The 27,687-nt window shown below is 39.1% G+C and overlaps 1 protein-coding gene across 1 annotated transcript; it reads right to left on the bottom strand.

Moving 5' to 3' along the window:
- Positions 1-8,070: 8,070 nt before the first annotated feature.
- put (activin A receptor type 2 punt) lies at positions 8,071-24,396 on the bottom strand. The gene is made up of 8 exons (XM_073960155.1): positions 23,582-24,396; positions 19,599-19,799; positions 19,323-19,499; positions 12,681-13,012; positions 12,278-12,617; positions 12,011-12,213; positions 9,209-9,301; positions 8,071-9,139 (listed from the first exon to the last, which is right to left on the bottom strand). Exons 1-8 carry the CDS (start codon positions 23,622-23,624, stop codon positions 8,942-8,944), a joined length of 1,587 nt encoding a protein of 528 aa, XP_073816256.1. The 5' UTR covers positions 23,625-24,396; the 3' UTR covers positions 8,071-8,941.
- Positions 24,397-27,687: the final 3,291 nt, after the last annotated feature.

Here is a 27,687-nt window from a genome sequence, read left to right as displayed (position 1 = left end):
TTTCTCTTGATGTCTGAAGATAACTTCAATATGGTTGGGTAGGAACAACGGATGGTAGGTATTTGGTGAGTGGTTGAATCAATCGTTTAGGTTTTGGGACAGTCCTAAATCAGGCCAAGGATTGTCATGGAAGGTTATAGGTGAGTAACCGTGGGAGGGTAGCCGGTAGACAAATAACATCTTACGTCACAGTAGGTTTACAACTAGTAAATATTTTCACCATGGATTTGGTACGGATGTTTGATAAAGCGAGTGACGAATGATTGAACTGAAAAGAGAACTTTGATTCATAGCCCCGTTTCTTTTTAATTTCTATTGTTTCTGGGAACACACTGGTTCAACTAAATTATATATTGACCATGATGTTTCTTCTCCTGGCTGCAACGAACACCCCCCAATGCCGACGAGCTCAAGCCGCACACCTATCGACAAGTAGCCAGTGTAGCAGTCAGAAGGAAGGCAGTCTTGTAAAAGTCTGAATCGTGACACTTTGAATTTTGAAAAGGATTTATAGCATCGTTGTAGAATATAAAACAGAAGCACAATTGGAACAAAGATAAAAATACATCTTCAAAAATGCTGCTAAATATTCGTATACATTTTAATAAATATTCATTTTCGAAAGTTTTATAAAATAACTATCGAGATATATACATTTATTCCTTTAAAATCCTATAAGGCTACAAATTTTCGGGATGAGCACACAATGGGGGTTATTGTGAATAAAATTCCCCCGTGAGTTTTGTTTTTCCGCCGTTGCAACTTAAGGGAGTAAGTGAAAAAACTTACGGGGAATTGCCGTTCATGATAACCCCCAATAATTGTCTTTGGGAGAACCTATGATAGACGGAGCTGGACGAAAGTCAATGCATTCACCCAACCAATGCTCAATGGAGCCACCATTGAAATCTCTATTGAAAAGGCAAGTACCTCGGCATTATTCTGGAGCACCAATTAACGTGGAAAAGGAGAGAGATATATATTCATGCAAGGTCTCCATTGGCAAAAGCTGAGGATTAAGACCACAGATCATCCATTGGATTTTCACGACCATCACACACCCAATTCTACCTTATGGTACTCTGGTATGGTGATACTGCAAAAAACATTGATCTCTGTCTCGCAAAGGGGAAAAGTGATGAAATTGCAACAGAGAAGAGAAGAAAAAGAGACAATTGATCACTTATTCTGAATGCAGAGAAGAAGAGAGTGAGATAATTCACGGAGAATTTACGTTCATAATAAGGTCGATTATATCGCTATCCATTGTTAACAAATAGGAGACTGTGAATCATGGGTGAACATAATATGATCGAATTTCAATCTATCGTTAGCCACCCATATTGTACGAGAAGCCTGGAAAATACAACCTGCCAGCTTTCTCGTTACTGAATCCTGGAAAGGACGCCAGCAGAGGTGGTCGTACAGGCCGATCTCCCTCCTGTCGCCTGTAGCGAAGATTCTAGAGGCACTACTCTCCACATGATTAGAAGCAGTTTCCCAGTTGCCCAACACACAGCATTACACGTCATATCCACACATATCAGTCGAGGACAGGACCAGACCTATCGAATGGCTTTGATGCCGTCAATCATGTAAATCTGTTCGAGGATATAGAGAATACTACCCTCCAGCCGTGTTTGAATCGTTGGATGTGGAATTCAGAAACGGGAAGTCCAAAACCCGTGAAGTGAAACAGGGAGTTCCCCAAGGCGGGGTGATATCTCCGGAACTGTTTAACCTCTACCTTTCTACCACACCCTCCAGACGCCTCCAGACGGCATAGAGATCGTAAGATATGAGGACGATTGTACGATCTTGGCGTCGGGTTGTTCCGTCGATGACATGTGTTTCTAAATGTCCTACATAGCTGACCTAGTGCAGTTGCTCTATCAGGAATATGCAAATATCCGCCGCAAAATCCACTGCCACACTGTTCACCACTAAGACGACTGAAATGTTGTCCTTATTCCGACTACTAACTATCCCTAAATATTAGGTGTAACGTTCGACAGCATGTTTAAGTCGTCGGCCCCAGGGCTATTTGCGACAAGATCAGAAGTAGGAAAAAGCTTCTCAAGGCGCTGGTCTTGGGTTGCTGACAAAGAAACCTTGTTGAGCTCTTATCAATAGACCGGTCTGTGGTAAACTATGCGGCGCCAGTGTGGTATGCAATTGTGACGCCACACAGTGTCACGACTGTGGCCAAAAATGGTCAAAATCAAGTACTTCACAAATTTATGGTTAAAGATTTATACCCCCCAAGGAAGACTAAATGCCAAGTTTCAGCAATTTTGGTGTAATAATGAGGCAAAAAGCTTCAAAATACCGATAATCGGGATATACCATTCTATGGGGGCTATCATAGCGATTATGAATCTTCACGTAGGGAGCTACTCACAAGTGAGTTGCAGTTCACTTTCACCTGCTCGAGCTATTATGATTGAGCAGGGAGGAGCACAAAAAGTGAACAAGGGTTGACAAGTCGGAAAATGGAAAATAATGGCGCGACTTGTGAACCCTTGGAATAATAATTTGTGTTGCCATACCGTCATTTTTTGCACAAATAACTTTGAGATTAATTAATTCTTATTTTTTGTATAAAAAATAAATAAATTTTCAAATTAATAAACATTTCTAGCAAGAAAAATGTCAGTTATTAACAATCCACTGTAAAAGAACATGGATATTGGTAAAAGAAAATACAACATTAAAACAACATGGCAACATCTGTAACAGCTGTTCTTTTGTTTTGGCAGATATGTGAAAATTGTTTATTTACACTGAAGAATTCGTGAAATTTATTGGAAAATCGTAAAAAAGTGAACAAATGTCGTTTAAAAACGTCATTAAATGGCTACAATAAGTAAATGTTTAATGTTGCATTTTGGGTGATAACAGAAATGGCAAATTCTGAGGAATACCAAGGAAATGAAGTGGAAGTTGTGTTTAGCACCATCTCCCATTCTTTCCAAGACTGCGACCCCAAAAGATCCAAATCGTGTACATTACTCTCTCTAGGAATAACAATTGCAGACATGGGTTGCTCCTGATTGGGTCCTTGTATAGTTGTGAGAATGTACCTTTTTGATCTGTCCATACCTGAAAACTCGATTTAGGCCTTCCTTCACTGATACATACCACGGGCAACGTTTTAGTTACAGTACTTGCTCGGGCATTACCGTGAGATAGGGATGGCTCTCACGGTAATGCCCGAGCAAGTACTGTAACTAAAACGTTGGGTGGGTTGGCCCGACACACTAGGTCCATCAAGAATGATCTTCACGTTCTAGAGAGGGAAGCCCAACCATACTGGATAGAATCCCTTGCTCAACAAGCATTTCAAGTAGTTTTGAATAGCTTTCACATAGTCGCAGGTTCTAATGTAAACAAATATAGTGTGAATAAAGTCCACAACAAACCAGAGTAGTTTTTGCTCAACTATACTTGGGATATTGCAGTCGTCTAAATTCTTAGGCAAATATTGATAGCACCATGCACAGCACTCTGCGTCTTTTAATGATGCGATGCCAAACCTAGTCATATAACTCCAGTGGATAGTTACATGCCATTCTTGGAACTGAAGGTAGACCCAATTTTGTACCAAATTCTGAAAGAATTCAGACCGAATTCGTAAAGAACTCTGAAAAAATGTTAGCGGTCAATGTCCTAAGCTTTAAAAAACAAGAACATTCGTTTTATGCAACTATAAACATTATGGTAGAAATTTATAATAATGATATTTCTTTCTTTTTATAAGAATAAAAACAAAAACGCCCATTTGTTTTTAAATTTTTATGTTGACCTCAAGCCAAATTAAAACCAAAGAAAATAGCGTCCAAAGGTCAACAATAACCTCACAACATAAAAAATCTCTTATTATTTTTTGTTACTTTCAACCTAAAATACAATTAATTATCATTACAGATACAAAATATTCGTATTTTTTAAAATAAATGTTCACACTTAAATTTTTTTGTTCAACTCACTTTGATTTCGGTAGTGAGAAATATCAGCAGAAATTTGCCTCTTTTTCTCACTTTTTTTACATTTGTAATAGCTAATTTTTTCACGAACGTGAGTTTTGCTCACCCTCTTGTTGTTTATAATAAGGGAACAGTGAGAACATAACATCACTCACGGCGATATGATGTTTATAATAGGGGAGAAGGCGAGAAAGAGAAAACTCACGGTGAGAGGCCGTTCATAATTGGGCTGTATATCTAAACGTGGACCTACACCCACAATTTTCTGTTGGAATGTTTCATATGGCTGCCGAAGACTAACCACCAAATTTCAGTCATTTCGGTTAGTAATTGTGACTAAAACTTTCAAAATACTGAAAATCGGGAGGTACGGTTCTATGGGGGCTATATAAATACGTGGACCGACCATCCCATTTTTCCAATATTGTTGCACCTACGATAACTGCTTCTATTTTTGGCCACGGTTAACATGAACTCGCGACATAGTGCGCCACGCAGCGTGCAAGACGGTGTCTCCTCATGACACCCGTGGACCATCTTCATTAGGAGACGAAGGTTTTACCGGTGCATCAACACAACAGGATGTTGTCGATGCAGTGCCTGCTTGGGTGTTATCGCTGTGAGTATACCTGTCACGATTTAATGGACAGGCTTCCCGCACCCAGGCAAGTCAGGAGAGATCTTCATGATCTAGGGAGAGGTCCAAAGGTATAAATGAGAACCTCTAAATCAAGAACATATCAGGCAGGCCTGGATATTATTCTCACTGAAATACAGTGAGAATTATGTAGATGGAGACCACCACCATCCATCGTAGCAGAAGAACGCCAGCTGCCAAGGCAAACACGAGTGGTTTTCGACCGGTTAAGATCAGGACAATGCAACCACCTCAATTCGTATTGGGCCCGAATTGATGCTACGATACCCGGCATGTGGATTGGAACCACACTACACCCTCAATTTGTTTAGCTGTCCAGCTAACCCCATTCACCTGTCACCTGATTAAATATGGACGTAACCAATTCAGCTTGCGGAATTTTTGAGTCTGGATGTAAAGGAAACTGATAATTGAAATAATACACGAACGAAAATAATGGGTGATCCAACAAGAGGTACTTTTTATACCCTCAGCATTTATGCTAACGAGGGTATATACACTTTCATACGGGCAAAATGTGCCTCAGCGAAATAATGGTTTTAGACCCCAAGTATGTTTGGACGAAATGTGTTTCAGACAATATGGAGTCGATTGAGCAAAGTCCGTCGGTCTGTCTGGCTGGCTGGAGCGCACGATAACTCTCGAACGGATGAACCAAACTTCGTTTAAGTTCGAAGATGGGCTATATCGGTCCACTCCTTCCGGTACCTCCCACACAAAATTTCGAAAATGTTCGGAAAATGTGTGCGCACGATAACTCTTGAAGGGAGTAACCGATTTAATCCAAAGTTTGCACATCGTGAAATTTCTACCAAACTTAGATGAGGTTCCAATATGGACTCAATCGGTCAACGCCTTCGGGTACCTCCCACACAAAATTTCGGATAAGTTCAGAATAGGACCTGCTCTCGAATCGCTTCGACTTTTGTTGCAACAACTTGTATTCACTGCCCTCCATACGACGGTACAAATTTCATCAGGGGCAAGCCCATACTTCCTGAGAAAATAGCCTGAAAGATGCAAAAAGCCCCTTGACACCGTGTGTAGTGGTTGGAGCGCAAGATTATTCTCGAAGGGATCTGTCGATTCGGTCCAACATTTGGCCTTCGTAATATTTTGTCCAAACATAGTTTAAATTCGAAGATATGCCATATAGGTCTACTCCTTCAGGTACCTGCCTCACAAAAGTTCAAAAATGTTCGGACAAATTGTGCGCACGATAACTCTTGAAGGGAGTGACCGATGTAATCCATACTTTGCACATCCTAATATATCTACCAGATATAGATCAGGTTCGAATATGGACTATATTTGTCTACTTCCTCTGGTACCTCTCACACAAAATTTCGGATAAGTTCATTTTAAGGCCTGCTCTCGAATCACTTTGATTTTTGTTGAAGCGATTTACATTCGCTACCTCCATTACGATGGTAAAAGTTTTTGTTTTTTTTCAGGGGCAAGTCCATATTTCTTGAGAAAACAGCCCGAAAGGTGTAAAAATCCCCTATGTCACTATATGGGGCGGTCGGAAAGCACGATAACTCTCGAACTTTTGAACCGATTTGGTCCAACATTGGATCTTCATCATATTATATCTAAACTTAGTTTCATGGGGCAATACCGGTCCACAACTTCCGGTACCTCTCCCCAATATTTAAAAAAATGCCTCTAAAATGCTATGACGATATCACTTGAATGGGGCAACCAATTTGGTCCAAACTTTGTATCTCCTTATATTTTTTTCAAAATTTAGTTTAACTTCTAAAGTGGCCCATATCGGTCCCTGCTAAGGGTACCTCACCCACAAAAGTTCAACATTTGTGTCATAGTGCAGTTAATTCCTAATCCAGATTTTTGTCGGCAAGTTCAAATGTCCAAAAAGGGCCATCAAATTCTGATGAGGCCTTAAATACATTCGATATGTCCGTAGGTGAAAGTTACACCTCACATTGGCTGAGGGTATATATCCTTTTGTTGACAGATCACGCGTGATGTTATTTTTGTTTAGTACTGTTTGGCATTTTATCATGGAAAAGCTTACGCCTCTACAACGTTTACAAACCGTTCAACTTTATTACAAAAATTCGAGTGTGTTTTGAGCCTAATTTTGTTCAGTGATAAGGCACATTTCTGGCTTTTCTGGCTTTATAGGTATGTAACGAAGCAAAATTGCCACATTTTGGAAGAAGAGCAACTTAAAGAGATTCAAGAGCTGCCACTCCATCCAGAAAAAATAACGGTTTGTGGGTCGGTGGAATCGTCGGACCCTATTTCTTCAAAATGATACCGGTTAGGACTTCCTCGTTAATGGCGACCGTTATTGCAACAATTTGACGTCTGAAATTGAAGCTCGTAATCTCGGCGACATTTGGTTTCAACATAACGGCGCCACTTCCCACACATCGCATCAATTTTGGACCAGTCGATTGGCCACCAAGATCGTCTCACTCCGTTAGACTTTTTCCTGTGGGGTTATGTAAAGTCTAAAGAGTATACGGACAACCCCGCTTCGATTCATGCCTTGGTGGAAAACATCACGTGGGTCATTCGTCAGTTACCAGTCGAAATATTCGAATAATTCAGCGAAAATTGGACTCTACGGACAGACCGTTTTAGACGTAGCCTCGGCCAATATTTGTTCGACATAATCTGCAAAAAATAAATGCCATCGAATGTTCTTTCAAATGATAATAAAAATTCTCCATTTAATTTAATTTTTTTTTAAAGATAAAGATAGTAGGAACCTCTAAATGGATCACCATCTTTGCGTTGCTGCAACAACAACTACACCATCAATCATGTCAAACTCTCTCTCTCTTCTCAACACCTAAACTCTTCAATATATAGGAATTCTTTAATATCTTCCCTCTGTCCACAACATATATATTTCTTAAACTTCTTTTTATCACTTTATTAGGATGAACACAATGAACCACAAGGTCTCCGAGTGAAGACTTACATACCTGATATACTCCGGAAACACATGATGAAATTCTTTTAAATCTTGATATTGTCTTGAACAGCAACATTCAATGATTTGTTTGATCCGACACAACTTCGATTTGGGTAAAAGTAGGTCCTCAATTACTTCATAGACCTTATTGATACTGTTAACTTATTTCAATGGCCCATCTCGATTTCAAAGTCCTCATGATACTTGACATATTGGAATTATTATACCTGCAACGATCATTTCTTTTTACTTTGTTTCTATTATCTCCTTCAATATCTGCAAAGCTGTTACAACAAATTTATCCAACGAAAAATGTATTTCTTTTTATTATTTTGGGAACTATGTATGTTGATATGAAAATCAATAAGATATACGGCCTCGGCTTGCAAGAACTGTCTAATATTGAATATTTTTAAAATTAAAAACTTTAAAGTAAAAAAAATAAATTAATTAAAAGAAAAAAAGAAGTGTAATTTATGGTTATTGTAGGAAAATTATTCATATGTTTGATTTGTTATTTTGTGTGTTTGAAACATTTTTGATTCGGTTGCAATAAAATTTGTTTGTTTGTATGTATAAACGGTTGTTGTATACTTTTTGTTTTGTGTTATGGGAGGTTGGTTGTGTTTAAAACATGATATTGTTTTATCAGTCACAGTTTTTTGTTTTCTTTCGTTTTGAATAAAACTTATTACATAAACTTACTATATATAGTTGATTGTTTAGGCTATATTAAAATTATTTGCTTAACCTAAATTGTTTTGAATAAAAATCACTTATAAATACTTTCATTTTGTACAGTCTTGTCTTGTCTAGATAGGGGCAGGAGAAAAAAGAACAAATCACATGTAGAAATATAATAATTGCACAAATGTTACATTATAGATATTATACAAAACGAATTATATTTTGAAACATGTGTGTGTGGGTTAAACTTTTTGAATAGAGGCTCTACCACTAAACAAATTAAATCATTAATAATAAAGACTAGACAAGACGGACTGGCGTTTTAATGCTAATTATGTAAAGAAGAAGAACAAATTATAGTTTTTAAACATTAAACTTAAATCAGCTATGGTTAAAAAAGGAAAAAAGCATAATATTTGTTAGGAAAGAAAAACATAAAGAGTAGTGTAAAACAGGTTTGAAGCCCAATAGAACAGAGCACAACAGAACACAACTCTATACCACCAAGTTGGTTATTTAAGAAAAGCCTTGTTTTCATAAACTCTAAAAAAGAAATCAAATTCTACTAAACGCATTTCTTCTTATAGGCGGCCGTTGTCACTCTATTTACATCACTGTGCTTCTTTTTGCCAGCAGTGATCCCGTTGTTTACCAACCCTATGAATTTGTTTCAATAATATTCGATTCTTTTATGTCCACTACACTACAATTGTTGGTGTTATTTTTAATTACAAACGGCGTTACAGGATATTTTTGTAATTGTGAAAAACGTTCCATTACACATGATGAGGAAAGGCGTGCCTCGGCATCATGATCCCAGCACTCCTCCATTGTATCACAAATAATACTAATGCCCTGGAAAGACGAAGAAATGCGGTATGTTAGATAGTGTGTGATATAAATGTGATCTTTTTCAATACTTACAGCATGTGATCGCCAGGAGTTCAAAATTTGAGGACGTAATTTTTTCATAACAACATTTTCCTGTACCTCGTCGAGAGTAGGCCTTTGACCCAACTGAAAGAAAATAATACAGAAGGACAAATACAAATAAAGGTGGAAAAAAAGCTGCCATAGTATTTGTAATAAAAGCATTGAAAAATGGGGTTGCCAGCCAAATCGGACTATAGGAAAAGTTTGGAATTAAATAACTGACTTTAAAATGGATAAATAATTCGAATATACAATTTTCGAACGATTTGTGGTATAAATGCTGGTTTCCAAGCTTAGCCTTCGTCCATCCACTAAAATAACATTCTAATATGGCTGAGGATCGGACTTAACCACCCGTGAAAAGTATAGTATAGCATAGTGGTTGAATGTGTGGGACTTCGGTGGATTCCTAATTTTTCAATGTGCCTCTTAGGTCATAACAGCTCAACTCGAAAGAGAATTAATTCAAGTATCACTGTGAAGTGGCCTTTGCCTTATTTAGTTACTTAAGGCCGAAACCTATAGCTCTGCGTGTTGCGTGTGCGTTCAAAAATACAAAAACAAAATACATGTATTTGTTGTTGTTTTCAATTTGAAATACATGTATTTTGTTTTTGTATTTTTGAACGCACACGCAAAACGCAGAGCTATAGGTTTCGCCCTAAGAAAAAAAAATTATATTTTCAGTTTGCGACTTTGTGAAGGCTGTGGACCCATAAAAAATTAACGAACATGTGAAAAGATTTTTGGGAGGATTCATAGAAAATTTTAAATGAAGGTTTTATACGTTTCCTAAGACTTTCCATAAAATCACCGGGTGCGATAGTGGTGAAATGGTTAGCCTCGACAACATAAAAAGTTTTAATGGAGTCAAAAATCCCTTCATCGTTATTTTGACATATGTATGTATGTACATTTCGTGAATATTTTTCAGTCACGTAAATCTTCGCTATCGCTACACGCCATTCGGTCTCGTCCATGTAAAGGTAGGTCCCATATCATTAACCAAAATATAGAATCGGGCTGCACTCATTTATACAAAAGAAGTCTCCCCCTTGTCCTTTATGGGTTGTTTGTGGGAAATCTTTTGTTTTTTCTTTCTGCTGAAGAAGATGAAGACTGGAATATAAAAACTTTCTTCCGGTCTTATATAAAGGCTCCCTCCAACTATTATATAAAGGCACCCTTCTGGCTCGGTAGAAATACCTGAAATACCTACAGTCTATAAATACAACCTTCTATGGGAATATAAATGTTCCCTCCCAGCAGATATATTAGGACTCGCCGTCTATTGTCTCCTTCCAGCTCCATTTGGTCTTCATAAATACTCCCTTTGATCTTCTATAAAATTCCTTTTTGGTCTACTTTAAATATTCCTCTTTTTGTCGTATATGAAGACTACCCTCTTGGCGTTTTTAAGGACTCCCTAAAATCCATTTTTTCATATATAAAGACTCCCTTCTGTTTGTCTATAAAAAATTCCTTCTGGTCGTATATAAAGACTTACTTTTAGTCGTCGATAGAAATCCTTTTAGACTCCCCTTTTGGTCGTCCATAAAGGCTGCCTTCTGTCCGTTTTTAAAGACTCCCTAAAATCCATTTTGCTGGTCTATATAGACTCCCTTCTGGTCGTCTATAAAAAAATCCTTTGGTCATCTATATAGACTCCCTTCTGGGTGATTCAAAGGACACCGTATAATCTATTTTGCAAATCTATAAAGACTCCTTTCTGTTCGTCTATAAAAACTTCTTTGTGGTCGTCTATCAGGACTCCCTTTTGGCCGGCTATGAAAATTCCCTTCTTCAGATCGTCTATAAAGTCTCCCTTGTTCAGGTCGTCTATAAAAACTTCATTCTTCAGCTAGTCTATAAAGACTCCATTCAGCTCGTCTATAAAGATTCCCTTCAACTCGTCTATAAAGACTTCCTTCTTCAGCTAGTCTATAAAAACTGCCTTCAAATCGTCTATAAAGATCGCCTTCAGGTCGTCTATAAAGATTCCCTTCGGTCGTCTATAAGGATTCCTCCTATAAAGACTACATTTTGGTTTTGTATAAAGACTCCATTCAGCTCGTCTGTAAAGACTCTTTTCAGCTCGTCTATAAAGAATCATTTCGGCTCGGCTATAAAGAGTACCTTCGCTCTTCTATAAAGAATCCCTTTGACTCGTCTGTAAAAACTCCCTTCAGCTCGTCTATATAGACTCCCTTCAGCTCGTCTATAAAGACTCGCTTCAGCTTTCTATAAAGAGACCCTACATCTTGTGTGTAATGACTTCTCTTACCTTCAGCTCGGCTATAAAGACTTCCTTTTAGTCATCTAATTCCGAGAGAAGACACCTTTAGGATGACTTCTATCTTCGGAAGACCCTTTTAAGAGGACTTCTATCTTTGGAAGACCCTTTAAGAAGACTTTTATCTTTGGAAGACCCTTTTAGGAGGACTTCTATCTATAGAAGACCCATTTAGAGTCTATAGAACACTTATTTAAAAGGACACCTATTTATGGAAGACCCTTTTAGAAGGAAATCTATCTATAGGAAAGCATTTCAGAGTCTTCTATTTGTAGAAGATCCCTTTAAGAGGCCTTCTATGTATAGAAGACCCCTTAGAAGGTCTTCAATCTATAGAAGACCACCGAGAGAAGACCACTTTAGGAGATCTTCCACCGAGAGAAGACCCCTTTAGGAGGTCTTCTACATACAGAAGACCCCTTTATGAGGTTCATCTTCGTCGTCGTAAAAGAAGTAACATTGCTCCTAGATGGAGCTTCAACAAGGTCGAAATAACATACCTCTGCTTCAAATGGCAGCAAATATTCCCCCACCGGTCCTGTGGCATCACAGCGCGACACCATTTCCCATAACACCAAACCGCAGGCATAAACATCAATACGAAGAAAAGCATCACGATTAAAATTAATGGCACCCTCCAGAACTTCTGGAGCCATATAACGTCTGGTGCCCACTTGGCCGTGGGTGTCGCCACAAGGTTTACCTGCAAACATAGGTATTATTACATATAAATATTCCAATTAATTTTAGTAACAATTTCCACTTACCCGGTTCAAATATCATGGCCAAACCAAAATCAGCTATACACGCTGTTAAATTATTTTTCAACAGAACATTTTTCGATTTAAAATCACGATGTGCAATGGACGGTTTTAAACCTTCGGTCTTACTGGCTGGAATTTCTTCATGTAAATGGGCCAAACCGCATGCCATCGATTCGGCAATGCGACACAGCTGTTGATAGGTTATTGTATGGGATTTCAAGTAATCACACAGCGAACCATTGTGCTGATAGGCTGATATAAGCCAAAATTCATGTTGTATATTTTCCGTGTGTTTTTCATGACCCAAAAATTCCAAAATATTTGGATGTCGCATGCGAGGTAACTGCAACGAAGAAGAAGGAGCATTGACTACTACTTACTTTTTGAAGCTGGAATATGATCTTACCTTATATATCTCCAGTTCTGTATTCCAGGATTCCTTTTCTTGCATTCTAAAGATTTTCACGGCCACATCATGATTGTGCAGTTTAGCTTGCCATACATCACCAAAGCGACCACTGGCTTTCAATTCCAGCAACTGTATGGGTCTATTACTTAACAACGGTGAGGTATTGGTTATTTCAGTTTCATTTGTTGGCACTTCATTGAAATTCTCTTGTTTGTGTCGTCGATACAAGAATAGAAGGATAACCGTTGTTGTTATCAAAATGGCCAAGGCACACGAACAAATAATGATGAGTATTAAATTGGTATCTTCGGATTTTTTCTCCTTGGGAACTGTGAAAGTAGAAATGTGATGTTGTTAGGTTAGGTAATTGATTTTTGCAAATAAAGAATGAGATTACGGAATGGACTTCTCTCTTTGTTGTGTAAATACAGGACACAAATTGTCACAAACTACGTGGCAGACATATTATACCGTTTTCCAACTCAGGTGAATAACATGGTGAGTATCTTCAGCACATAGCTGACGATAACATTGAAGAGTAGTGGATATATATAAAGAATGGATATTTATATACAAACCTAAAACACTCAAACCCCACTAGCAGAAGATATACACAAATAAATAACAAAATAAACAGAAGAACTCCCATAGAAAAAGAGAAAATTAAACAAAAAAAAAATGAAAGTTCCCCCTTTTTATTGCACAGAAGAAGAAACACATGCAAATTGTCAACAAGGATAACAGGACTATGTTGTTGCAGCTATGCAAGGAGGACTCTACTGATGTGGTTTTGAATGAAATTAAGTGATACAGTGGGTATATTAACACAAAAGTTGAACATTTTATAGGATATATATATATATATATTTAAAGCGGGGCATTGAACGCGGATTTTAAAGATTTCTAGAAGCAGCCAAAGAGGAAAATAAGAAATTTTTAAAGACCTTCGGGACCATAATTCTGGATTTTTTAGAGATTAATAAAAGTCTGTAGATTTCCATCGTGAGTTCCCTGAGAATGCGGGTGTTCGGCCAGATGAGAACCTTTATAGACGAGCTGAAGGGAGTCTTTATAGACGAAGAGAGTCTTTCTAGACGAGCTGAAGGGAGTCTTTATAGACGAGCTGAAAGGAGTCTTTATAGACGAGCTGAAGGGAGTCTTTGAAGGCGAGCTGAAGGGAGTCTTTGAAGGCGAGCTGAAGGATGTTTTACAGACGAGCTGAAGGGGGCCTTTGTAGACGATATGAAGGGAGTCTTTATAGACGAGCTGAAGGGTGTCTTTATAGACGAGCTGAAGGGAGTCTTTATAGACGAGCTGAAGGGAGTCTTTATAGACGAACTGAAGGGAGTCTTTATAGACGAGCTGAAGGGAGTCTTTATAGACGAGCTGAAGGAAGTCTTTATAGACGAGCTGAAGGAAGTCTTTATAGACGAGCTGAAGGGTGTCTCTTTATAGACGAGCTGAAGGAAGTCTTTATAGACGAGCTGAAGGAAGTCTTTATAGACGAGCTGAAGGGCGTCTTTATAGACGAGCTGAAGGGAGTCTTTATAGACGAGCTGAAGGGAGTCTTTATAGACGAGCTGAAGGGAGTCTTTATAGACGAGCTGAAGGGAGTCTTTATAGACGAGCTGAAGGGAGTCTTTATAGACGAACTGAAGGGAGTCTTTGAAGGCGAGCTGAAGGGAGTCTTTGAAGGCGAGCTGAAGGGAGTCTTTGAAGGCGAGCTGAAGGGGGCCTTTGTAGACGATATGAAGGGAGTCTTTATAGACGAGCTGAAGGGTGTCTTTATAGACGAGCTGAAGGGAGTCTTTATAGACGAGCTGAAGGGAGTCTTTATAGACGAACTGAAGGGAGTCTTTATAGACGAGCTGAAGGGAGTCTTTATAGACGAGCTGAAGGAAGTCTTTATAGACGAGCTGAAGGAAGTCTTTATAGACGAGCTGAAGGGTGTCTCTTTATAGACGAGCTGAAGGAAGTCTTTATAGACGAGCTGAAGGAAGTCTTTATAGACGAGCTGAAGGGCGTCTTTATAGACGAGCTGAAGGGAGTCTTTATAGACGAGCTGAAGGGAGTCTTTATAGACGAGCTGAAGGGTGTCTTTATAGAGGAACTGAAGGGAGTCTTTATAGACGAGCTGAAGGGAGTCTTTATAGACGAGCTGAAGGGAGTCTTTATAGACGAGCTGTGGGGAGTCTTTATAAACAAGCTGAAGGGAGTCTTTATAGACGAGCTGAACGGAGTATTCATAGACGAACTGATTGTTGTCTTTATAGACGAGCTGAAGGGAGTCTTTATAGACGAGCTGAAGGGAGTCTTTATAGACGAGCTGAACGGAGTATTTATAGACGAACTAATTGTTGTCTTTATAGACGAGCTGAAGGGAGTCTTTATAGACGAGCTGTGGGGAGTCTTTATAGACGCGCTGTGGGGAGTTACAGACGAGCTGTGGGGAGTCTTTATAGACGAGCTGGAGGGAGTCTTTATAGACGAGCTGAAGGGAGTCTTTATAGGCGAGCAGAAGGGAGTCTTTACAGACGAGCTGAAGTTACTCTTTATAGACGAGCTGAAGGGAGTTTTATAGACTAGCTGAGAGGAGTTTTTACAGACGAGCTGAATGGAGTTTTTATAGACGAGCTGAAGGGAGTCTTTATAGACGAGCTGGAAGGGAGTCTTTATAGGCGAGTAGAAGGGAGTTTTTACAGACGAGCTGAAGAGAGTCTTTATAGACTAGCTGAAAGGAGTCTTTATAGACGAGCTGAAGATAGTCTTTAGAGACGAGCTGAAGGGAGTTTTATAGACTAGCTGAGAGGAGTTTTTATAGACGAGCTGAAGGGAGCTTTTATAGATGAGCTGAAGGGAGTTTTTATAGACGAGCTGAAGGGAGTCTTTATAAACGGGCTGAAGGGAGTCTTTATAGACGAGCTGATGGTAGTCTTTATAGACGAGCTGAAGGGAGTCTTTATAGACGAGCCGAAGAGAGTCTTTATAGACGAGCTGAAGGGAGTCTTTGTAGACGAGCTGAAGGGAGTCTTTATAGGCGAGCAGAAGGGAGTCTTTACAGACGAGCTGAAGTTACTCTTTATAGACGAGCTGAAGGGAGTTTTATAGACTAGCTGAGAGGAGTTTTTATAGACGAGCTGAATGTAGTTTTTATAGACGAGCTGAAGGGAGTCTTTATAGACGAGCTGGAGGGAGTCTTTATAGACGAGCTGAAGGGAGTCTTTATAGGCGAGCAGAAGGGAGTCTTTATAGGCGAGCAGAAGGGAGTCTTTACAGACGAGCTGAAGAGAGTCTTTATAGACTAGCTGAAAGGAGTCTTTATAGACGAGCTGAAGATAGTCTTTAGAGACGAGCTGAAGGGAGTTTTTTAGACTAGCTGAGAGGAGTTTTTATAGACGAGCTGAAGGGAGCTTTTATAGATGAGCTGAAGGGAGTTTTTATAGACGAGCTGAAGGGAGTCTTTATAGACGAGCTGAAGAGAGTCTTTATAGACGAGCTGAACGGAGTCTTTATAGACGACCTGAAGGGAGTCTTTATAGACGACCTGAAGGGAGTCTTTATTGACGACCTGAAGGGAGTCTTTATAGAGGTGCTGAGGGGAGTCTTTATAAACGAGCAGAAGGTAGTCTTTATAGGCGAGCTGAAGTGAGTCTTTATAAACGAGCTGAAGGGAGTCTTTATAGACGAGCTGAAGGGAGTCTTTATAGACGAGCTGAAGGGAGTCTTTATAGACGAGCTGAAGGGAGTCTTTATAGACGAGCTGAAGGGAGTCTTTATAGACGAGCTGAAGGGAGTCTTTATAGACGAGCTGAACGGAGTCTTTATAGACGAGCTGAAGGGAGTCTTTATAGACGAGCTGAAGGGAGTCTTTATAGACGAGCTGAAGGGAGTCTTTATAGACGAGCTGAAGGGAGTCTTTATAGACGAGCTGAAGGGAGTCTATATAGACGAGCTGAAGGGAGTCTATATAGACCAGTTGAAGGGAGTCTTTATAGACGAGCTGAAGTAAGTCTTTATAGACGAACTGAAGGGAGTCTTTATAGACGAGCTGAAGGGAGTCTTTATAGACGAGCTGAAGGGAGTCTTTATAGACGAACTGAAGTGTGTCTTTATAGACGAGCTAAAGGGAGTCTTTATAGACGAGCTGAAGGGAGTCTTTATAGACGAGCTGAAGGGAGTCTTTATAGACGAACTGAAGTGTGTCTTTATAGACGAGCTGAAGGGAGTCTTGCTGAAGGGAGTCTTTATGGACGAGCTGAAGGGAGTCTTTATAGACGAGCTGTGGGGAATCTTTATAGACGAGCAGTGGGGAGTCTTTATAGACGAGCTGTGGGGAATCTTTATAGACGAGCTGTGGGGAGTCTTTATAGACGAGCTGTGGGGAGTCTTTATAGACGAGCTGTGGGGCGTCTTTATAGACGATCTGTGGGGAGTCTTTATAGACGAGCTGTGGGGAGTCTTTATAGACGAGCTGAAGGGAGTCTTTATAGACGAGCTGTGGGGAATCTTTATAGACGAGCTGAAGGGAGTCTTTATAGACGAGCTGTGGGGAATCTTTATAGACGAGCTGTGGGGAGTCTTTATAGACGAGCTGAAGGGAGTCTTTATAGACGAGCTGAAGGGAGTCTTTATAGACGAGCTGAAGGGAGTCTTTATAGACGAGCTGAAGGGAGTCTTTATAGACGAGCTGAAGGGAGTCTTTATGGACGAGCTGAAGGGAGTCTTTATGGACGAGCTGAAGGGAGTCTTTATAGACGAGCTGAAGGTAGTCTTTATAGACGAGCTTAAGGGAGTCTCTGTGTACGAGCTGAGAAGAGTCTTTACTGAAGAACTGAAGTGAGTCTTTTTAGACGAGATGAAGGGAGCCTTTATAGACGTTATATGTGGTCAACAAAGTTCCTTCATCTGCAAACCAAGTGCTGCCGGCTAGGGATTTGAGGACCGTGTTCCTTGTCGAATGTGACCCCTAGAATCTTGGGGTAGTTAGTGGTCGGAATTCTGCTACCAGTGACCATGACATTCAAATCAGTGCTCACCTCTGCAGTCCCTGTGGTGAATATAGTGACCATAGATTTAGTGGCGGATATTTACATATTCCTCTCGTGAAAAAAGGTGGTAAGATCAGTCAAATAGGAGTTCAGTCTTTCACAAATGACATCAGGGAAGATACCTGACACCAAGATCGAACAATCATCCTCATACATTACGACAACAATGCTGTCTAGAGGGGTTTGGAATACAGAAGAGGTAGAGGTTAAGTAGTTCCGGACATATCACCCCCACCTTGTTCCTGAATTCCATGTACGATTATAATTGCATGTGCGATTATCCAACGTTTTAAACAGATGTCATCAAACAGCGTTGATTGATGTCCTCGACTAATATGTGTGGAGACGGAACCTATGCTGATGATTGGCAAATGGATAGCTATTTCTGACGCTGGGGAGGAGTGAAGACGCAATGAAAATTGCTACGGGTGACAAAAGCAAAATTGGCCTATACGAGTTGGCTTCCTTCTCTTACTTCAGTAGGGGCGCCACCCTTTCCATTTTCTAGATTTCGGAAACGATATGCGTGACAAGCGCAAGGCTGAAAACTTTGGTGCGATACTCCTGGCTCATCAAGCTGTTTCAGCATTACCATCAAGATTAGATCATGGCCAACGCTTTGTATGATTTAGCTTTCCTGGTGGCATTTGCAACATCATTTATTATAAATTGCGTTGGTTCCTGGGCAGGACTAGATCTAATGCAACGTAGTACTCTGCTCGACAAACTGTCGATTAAAACAACTTGTGCACATCTCGGGATCAGTCAGCGTAATGTCGCCAAACGTGACTGAGCTCCTATCTTCCTTCTTGTAGGGATTTGAGAGTGACTTAACTATATCCCAGAATTCACTTATTCCAGCTCCAATGTTGCAACTCTCCAGATGATTTAGCCACTTGTTCCGCTTATGTTCACCAACCAGTTTGTTAACTTCCAGTGTCAGCTCCCTGTCTCTGGGGTCACTGCGATTGGTTCGACGAAGCTCATAATGCTCACTCAGTCGCTAATCCCATCGCCTCTGCAATAAATTTGGTTTTTTACTATCCCTCTGAACACCGCTGTAATCCACAATTATCTCTTTTTCTCCGACTTCACTTTTCAATACTCTGTTACGATGAAGATAATGGACTACAAGGTATCCTTGAGAAGTAGCTGTCTAGTACGACAACTGCGCGTCCTTTAAACTAACCTATCCTAACTCCTATAGGCCAACGTCGAAATTAAATTGTCTCCCTTTGGCGCCACTGTTCCCCACAATTCATTCATAAACAATGAAGGGAAAAAGGACTAAAAAACGAACGAAAGAAGGCTTAAAAGAGACTCATAAAAACTCAATCTATAAACAAACCATTGAAATTGGGTAAGGACATGGTGGATGCATCCAACAATACATATGTGTATGATGCAGCAATTGCAATGCACACTAAAGCACGTGCCTTTCTGCCTGCAGCAATAAGGACTTTCTCCCACATTATATTTTTGTTTGCGAAACAAACAAAACACGAATGTTGTTGTATCCCCTCACAACAAGGATTATTTATCAAAGAAGGGGGAGAATTGCTGTTGCTTGCTTGCTTTTCTTTGCACTTACCTTGTGTTGTCGCCTCCGTTGTGGTAGGTTCCCATTTAAACTCTGTATTGCACATGGACTCCCTGCAACAACAAAAATAAATATTCTTTTTGTGCGGTTCACTGCTTGTCACACATTTTGTTTGATTGCATTCGGAATTGTGGCTAAAACAACCCTTCATTTTAATGTGTTCTTCACCTGCAAAAGACAACAATAGAAGAAATTATTAAATGAAATTATACTTGATTTGAGATGAGAAGAAGCTAAACAAAGGTGTTTCTTTTTTCTATTACTTACCCGTTCGGTCATCCCTTGACCAGAGGACATAACAACTTGAAGGTTTATCTGATTCTATTTTACAATTTTCCATTCTGGGTGTACAATCACCATTTGTGGTGCAGTTATTCTCATCGTAGTGTTCACATGTCACTTTGCTTTCTGTGGGCAATATTGCAGATGTGGCTGGTGGTGCACAAAGGGTTAGCAAAAATGCTGTACCTGAAAGTAAAATGATGGACAATGGATTATTTTCTTGAAAATTTTCTAAATCATTTATCTTGTGGACCTAAACTCAATTTAAGTGCTTATTTATATGTGACAAAATTGCAAGGAATTGCCCAATATATGAGTCCCCAACGCAGAGAGTTCTACAATACCGAATTTACCTAGAAAACATGCTCTGCATATTTTTTTCCGACCAAAAAATCACGAATCAAAGTGAACATTTAAGAGGATCAAATCAGCATCCACAAGAGACAAACTATTGTTAGTTGCTGTAGATGTTGAACGTTGATGAAATTTAGGGTTTGCTCTTGTCTGAACGAACTGAAAATAAAGTATGTTTCATGAGCTGCTGATGCTGAATTCGTGCAAACCCTCTTGACCCTACACATCTACATCACCCTATTCCTGGAACCCTAATTGTAAAATAAGGTTATAGGCTGTGATCTCCTCCTCTATTGGAGACAAGATGAGAGAGTATATAGTTGCTAAATATAACCATAATTTAATTCTTCTGTCTAATTATAGCTTCGTTCCCGTACTTTTTAATAGTGAATCTCGTAAAAGAGAGAACTGTAAAAAAATTATTCTCACATAAAAGTTTTTTGAAACAGTTCGGGAACGGAAAAATGGAAAATACGTCAAAAAAGTGGATCAAATGTCAAAGTCAGCGTATAAGCCAATAAGACGCCGGCAACCACTTTACTATTTTTTACACGCTCAAATTCTTCGAGTAAAAAGTTTTTAAAGAGAGCGTAATTCAGTGCCATTTTTGTTTAAAGAGAAGTGAACATTTTACAACTTTTTTGTGTACGGGAACGCTTTTTCTGGTAAAATGTGTAAAAGTGGTAAAAATTGTAAAAACTTTTTAGTTCTGGAACAAAGCTTATAGTAGAGGTGACATCACAACTGTACGGATGAAAGAATGGCGTAGCAAGCCTCTGATATTGTACTCGATCTACATGCTGTACGAGGACCCCACCAGACAAGGTCACACTGGAGCTTATGGACGAGCGGTGAAGCATGAACTTGGTAATCCTTGGTTAAGACGCCAATTCTCATCATTACCACTGGAGACAATCCCCCTGCGGCCGGTTCTTTGAAACCACATTGACCCGGAACCACACCACATTAGCTTTCTGTGTTGTATCCAGTGAATCGTCGTCGGCGGTACAGGAAACCAAGCTCAGCAACAATTGCAGCTTGCATCGTTGTGATGGATACAACGTACTGAGGAAGGATCGCACCAGAAGTGGTGGTGGGGAATTAGCTTTCCTATTGCTCCCGTCTTTTCATTACAGACCTATCCCGCTTGAGCCTGACTCCTGTACATGGAATGTACGGAGGGTAGCCGTAAGGTGTGGAACTGTCAAGTTAGAGTTGCTTAAATAGCTGTACTGTTATAGGCCCAAAATTAGGCCGCTTCATAACCGTCTGGGCTTTGGGGGAATTTAATGCTCATCATGAGTTGTGGCATTCGAACCTCGGAAATAGTACTAGTTGGGCAGATTAATAAATCTACGTTTTGAACGGTCAATGACACAGTTCGCCAGACATAACCGTTATGACGTCACCTGGCAACACGTCGCTTTTTTTTGGTCAGTTCAATAATCACTACAGCAGAGGTATCTGGTAGGGTTGGTCAGATACGCTACCTGTTGTTCAGGTAGCAGAGAGGACGTTTCTAGACATCATCAATGCTGCAGCCACTCGATATATACCTGCTGATCGAATACGCGAAGTGAGACCAAATTTCCCAGTAGAGGCAACGAGATTAGCAAATGAGCGTGGTTGGTGAGCATAGGCGGAACAAGTGGCTAGCTAAATCATCTGAAGAGTTACAACAAAGCAGCTGGAATAAGTGATTTGTGGGCAACGATTAAGTCGCTCTCGAACCCTGGAAAGAAGTAAGATAGGACCTAAGTTACGTTTGGGGACGTTACACACCGACTGATCCGAAGAGGTGCGCAAATTATTTTAATCGACAGCTTTTCGAGCACCCCGTAAATGACGGTTCGAAGAGAAGAGTATTACGTCGCATTAGGTCTCTTTCTTCCGAGGAGAAACCACCACAATTTACAATGGACTAATAATGCGAATGCCATCAGGAACGCTAATTCATTCAATGAGTTGGGTCCTAATGTGATCTCCATGGCAATGCTGAAACAGTTGGATGAGCCGAGAGTCGAGTATCCCACCAAAGTTCTCAACCTGGCGCTAACCACCCACATCGTTCCCGATGTGTGGAAAATGTTCCGTAAGCAGCGCAGCACGACAACAGCGCTGCACGCCATCTCCACACATATTAGTCGATCACTCAAACAGATCAAGCCGTGCGATAGCGCTTGAATTCTTAATTATTGGATTGAATGTCAGGCACTCCACGCTGTTTGAGGACATCAAGCAGACAACCCTCCGGCCATGTTTGAAACGACAGTCGTTCCTGGAATTCCTGTTGAGTGGAACAGGGAGTTCCCCTCTCCGGTATTCTCAACAATCCAGATGATCTCAAAGCCATCTGGAGGTATGCGAATGGTTGTACGATCTTGCCGTCAGGTACCCTCCCTGATGTCATTTCTGAAAGGCTAAACTCCTATTTGCTAATCTTATCACTTCTTTCCATGAGAGGAATATGCAAATATTCGCCACTAAATCTACGCCCACTCTGTTCACCACATGGACGACGCAGGTAAGAAGAGTGTTGAATGTCGTGGTCGACGGTACCAGAATTCCGACCACTAACTACCACTAAATTCTAAGAGTCACATTCGACACCATGTTCATGTCGTCCGAGCATGCCACAGTTATCTGCGACAAGCTGAGATGTAGGAACAAGGTCCTCAAATCCTAGGTGGCAGCACTTGGGGTGCAGATAAAGAAATCTTGTTGACCACATATAAGGCCATAGGTCGGTCTGATAAGCCATGTGGCTCCAATTGTTCGCGAATATAAGTGCAACGCAGTGGAAAAATATTCAAACCTGTCAGAAGGCGTCCCTAAGAACTGCATAAGGGTGCCTCGTCATGAGGAGACAAAGATTCTTCCAGTGCAGCAACACAATGACATGCTTTCCTTGCTGATCACCCCCACTCAGGCATGCCAGGAGGGATCTTTTTGCTCTAGAAAGTAAGGTCCAACGTTATATCAGCAGCCAATCTAGCAGGATGCAGTCGCAGATAAACATAAACAAGCGTCGTGTGAATGCGGTCCTCGGAGAACATCCCCCATCTATCGCATCTGAAGAGCGTCATTTGGCACGACAAGCCAGAATAGGTTTGGCTCAACTACGCTTGGGATGGTACAGTCGTCAAAATTCCTATTGGGCAAGAATTGATGGCACCGTGCAAAACATCTGCCCACCATGCGACACAGACCCTCACGTCACAATGCACCTTTCCAACTGTCCTACTAAACCAACTCAACGCTAGAACCCATCGAAGCAGGAGATAGAACCAGAGCCAGATTAAGCAAAAAAATCAATCAATCAATTTCACTTTTTAAGTTAGCTGTGTAGTTGTAGCTGTTGTTGCAGATACTGATGCTAAATCTAAGCGCAGATATGCCTCAAATGTTTTTCTTACATAAAAATGGAATTTATTTTTTCGCATTCCAGAGCATATCTTCTCACCAGCAACTACCAACCAAACATGATAAGGTGGTATATTTTGTTTCAGCTAGAACTAGGGTGGTCAAAGAGCAACAAAAAAAATGCCAAGTAAACAAAAACATTACAATATGTAACAACATACACAAATAAGCCCATTACTAGGCATACTTACCGATAAGGGCCACTGCAATTGGCAAACAAAAATTTTGCAACATTTTGCTGTATTTTTTCACTTCCTATTGTTTCGATGGAGCTATGGTGATAACAGTAATCACAATAGCAACAAAATTAATAATAGTTTATTTTTAATCTCTCGTATTTATATGTCTCTGGGGTTATGGCGGTGGGACATTGGGAAAAAAACGAATATCTTCTTCGAACCAAGCCGGAAAACTTCCCACACAACAAGCAGGACGGTACACGACGTAAAAATATGAATGAATATGTAATATGGTTGCTTATTCGCTTGTTCACACTTGGTCTACTAGGTCGTTGGTGGGAATTATGTTAATATACACAACAAATACGCAACATATAGAAGCTTCGTTGTACACAACAAATAAGGAGAGGAATTGTATTTATAGATTTATAGATCAATATCCGTCGTCATCATCATCGTTCTTCGATGTCATAAAAATAACAAACAATAACTTTTTTATTGTTTTTATTTGGATTCGATTATTTTTCTTCATTCACGCACTATTTTCTTTACTACATCTTTTCAAAGTTACTAAATTTGTTGCTGTTGTTTTGATTTTGTAAATAATTCCTTGTCTGCTGGCATTTCATCGTAGTAAATACTTGTTGTTGTTGTTCAATTTTTCTTTTCTTGTATACACGATTCTTTTAATCATTTGTTTTTCAATATTATTATTAATATTATTAATATTTTATTATTATTAATATTATTTTATTATTATTTTTGGGTTTTTTTTCACTAAAGAAACTTTTTTGTTTGTGTGTCTCTAAATGTCAATTTAATGTGATAGGCGACATTACGGCGCCAACCATTTGCCGCCGTCTAGTCGACAAATTGATACATAAATGTTAACGCACGGCGAGTGTCAAATGCATTCCTGACGTTGTGCGAAGAGCGTTATTTTTTTTTAATATTAAATGTGAAAATTGAAAAGCGGTTTTGACAACTGTCAACGCTAAAACTGATTCAATTCTTTGCTTGTAAAAGAATTGAAGAATTCGTCGCTAACTTACCGAAAAACATCGGTAATTACCGAAATTATAAGCATTTCAATTGTCGGTAACTCAAAAAATAAGTTAGAGAATCGCACTACTGTAGGCCTATTCTGTAACTTTTATCGATTGAAAAGTTGTTAAAATTTCTTTGGTTTTTGTAACAACTACAAAACAAACAAATGAAATTGTTGAAAATAAACAATGAGTAAAGTTGTTAAAAAGTTACAGAATAGGGGGGCTGGTTTGTTCTACCATGGGACTTATCATAGTCAAGCATTAATGGTGGACAAATCCTTTGACAGATTCAGGCCCGTTCTTTAAAGTCAATTTTTGTTATACCGTACTTTAAGAAAAGTAGGGAATAAAGTTCACATTACCAGAGATTTGTTATTACCTCTGCCATTAAAAATAAATGTTACATTTTGTAAAAATACGGCAATATCAAGCAAAAAAGTCTGTGTACATCAAATTTACTCAAATCTGATTGGTTAACTCTTGTGCCAGACACTGAAAATAACACATGAAAATATTTTAGCTTTTAGGGGAGAGCGGAGGTGAATGAGCTCCCTTTCTCCCTTCTTACCCATAAGCTCAAAACATTTTCATGAACATTTTCATAGTCTGGCACAAGACTAATTTAAATTTGCTGTCAAATTTTTCTTGTTTTTGGTGAAGCATACTCTCGGGCGCAGATTAAATATTATGTGTGTTCGTTTACTCAAAATTTGTACGAATTGTTACTGGATGTTGTTCGTTTACTCTACAGTACAATGCAAAATACCTTAGTCGATTACAAGAAGTTACTGGACTTGTACAAATTGTTGAGTAAACGAACACACCTATTAAAAGGAACCCAAAGTCCCAATTTACATTAGGCGAGTTTACTTGCGGCAATTGTCAGTTTGATGGAGAGAGAGGTGAGGCATATGGTAACCCTTTGCCTCTCAGCCCCCTCTCTCACCTACAAACTGACAATTGCCGCAAGTAAACTCGCCTAATGTAAATTGGGACAAAGTTTTAATTTATTTGACACTTATGCTAAGTTTACATTTACGAAATCCACTCGATTTCAACTGTCAAATCCATAGGATAAACGTCAAATGAAATCCAGATGAGATTTCGTAAATGTAAACCAAGCATTATTCTTAAAGCAAACATGTAAGTATAAATACTGGGTTTTTTGTCCAAAAACGACTAACATTTAATTACGGAAAGGATGTAATTAATAATGGGGCTCAGATAGTTAATTCCATATTGACTGTATAACTGAAGGTAGAAACAGAATGAATCAAGTGGTAAAAGAGAAAACTGTCAAATATGCTCAAAATTGCTCTCTCATGAACAGTTTTACCAGAAATTACAAAAAGAAACATAAAAATTCAAATGTCTTCTTTTATTTCACGGTTTTTATTTTGTTTTGTTGGCGTTCGCCTTTTTCTTCTGTTTTTGTTCATTTTTTCTTCATTGTCAAATAATCCTCAAACAAATGTCGAAAAAAACAGTTCTACCATTTTTTACATGAAAAAAATTGTCTGGTAAGGCGGCCATCAGACCATATGTTTTTTCACATGTATGTTGTCATTTTGGGTATACTAATATACAGAACAGCTGATGAGAGAAAGGAATTTTTGCTCTCTCTCCTCTCTCACTCTCTTAAAAATTGCTTCCAGTTTTATCACTTTTTGGGGTTAAGGAACGCTTCGCAGGTTAAAAATTGTAACAAATGGTAAAAATTGTAACCTCAGGTAAGTCCATATTTACATTAAGCCATTTTTCCTTGCGGCAATTGTAAGTTTTATGGAGAGGGGTGAGGCATATGGTAACCCTTTGCCTCTCAACATCCTCTCTCACCGACAAGCTGACAATAAAAATTGCCTAATGTAAATATGGACCTTACCCAATGATTACGCATGACGTTTAAACTATGGATTTGACAGATGAAATCGAGTGGATTTCGTAAATGTAAACATAGCATCAGATGTTTTTCTACCTTAATCGACAAATCAAGTGTCAGAAATCGCCAAAAATTCCCAAGATTCATCATTTTATGTTAAAAGTTATACCCTAGACAGACAGCAGATTTAATTTGCGTTAAAAATGACCTAATTTGAATTAATTTTTCATCCTGACAGACGATAGTTTCTGCATTTATGAGACAGCTGTTTGTGTTGTTTGTTTGTACCCAGAAGACCATTTCATAAAGCTTTACAAAAGTTCGCCAAAATATGCGAAACAAATACACTTTCTACCTTTGATCTTTTCACCACGATGAAGCAAAAATAAATTTAATTTTTTCGCGATATTTTTGAGTCTTTTTAATATTATAAAAATATTGCAAAACTTTAAAAAACATTTGAGGAAGATATAATTTTCGATAGAATTGGTATGGTGGGTAATGCAATTTTTTGTGAAAATAAAAATTTGAAAAAGAGATTTGTTAGAAGGCGTGAAAAACGATTAGCTGCTATTCTACTCGCGAAAGACCACTACTTATTTTGAAGAAACGCTAAAATTGCTGATTTGCTTTCCATTTTTATTTTTTTAAACATGGAAATTTTACAAAAGACAATTGATTTTCAATGCAAATTTGTCTCAGAGCATGAATATTCTCTCTACAGCATTGCCATATTGAAATTGCTAAATTCAGTTTTAATTTCCTTTGATTTTGGGCATTAACAGCGTGTTTTTGTAAAAAGTTTTTGCCCATTCGTTCGTCGATTTCATGAACGAAGACACAATTTGGTTTTCATAGCGGTTGACGTTGGTATTCGTGTGACAAACAAGGGAAAGCTTTTTATTTTCGTAACTTTTTTGGTTTTCGTAACAAAATCAGACGAACGAATACGTCAAAAATAAACGAATGGAAAAGACCCATCGTTTTGAATGAAAATTACATAATTTGAGTAATAAATGGCACAAAACACACGAAAACTGGAAGGAAATGCAATTTAATTTATTTTCATAGAAGCACACATACACATACATTCGTTTCTTCATATTATCACAATTATTTTTGGACAAATATGATTACATTTTTTCTTATTTTTTGTTTTTCATCTGTTTATCGGGGTTGCCATCAAGTAA

This window comes from Musca autumnalis, unplaced genomic scaffold (genome assembly GCF_047663935.1).
Source record: "Musca autumnalis isolate F117 unplaced genomic scaffold, ASM4766393v1 scaffold_1, whole genome shotgun sequence".
Taxonomy (NCBI): Eukaryota; Metazoa; Arthropoda; class Insecta; order Diptera; family Muscidae; genus Musca; species Musca autumnalis.
The sequence above is the reverse complement of the archived record's forward strand: the minus strand, read 5'-3'. Positions and strand labels throughout refer to the sequence as shown.

Coding starts and splice junctions, on each gene's coding strand:
- put (XM_073960155.1), bottom strand. CDS start 23,624: ATGTTGCAAAATTTTTGTTTGCCAATTGCAGTGGCCCTTATCG. Junction 19,800..23,581: donor AATTGCAGTGGCCCTTATCG/GTAAGTATGCCT, acceptor TTTTACTTTCAG/GTACAGCATTTTTGCTAACC. Junction 12,618..12,680: donor CAGAACTGGAGATATATAAG/GTAAGATCATAT, acceptor TCTTCGTTGCAG/TTACCTCGCATGCGACATCC.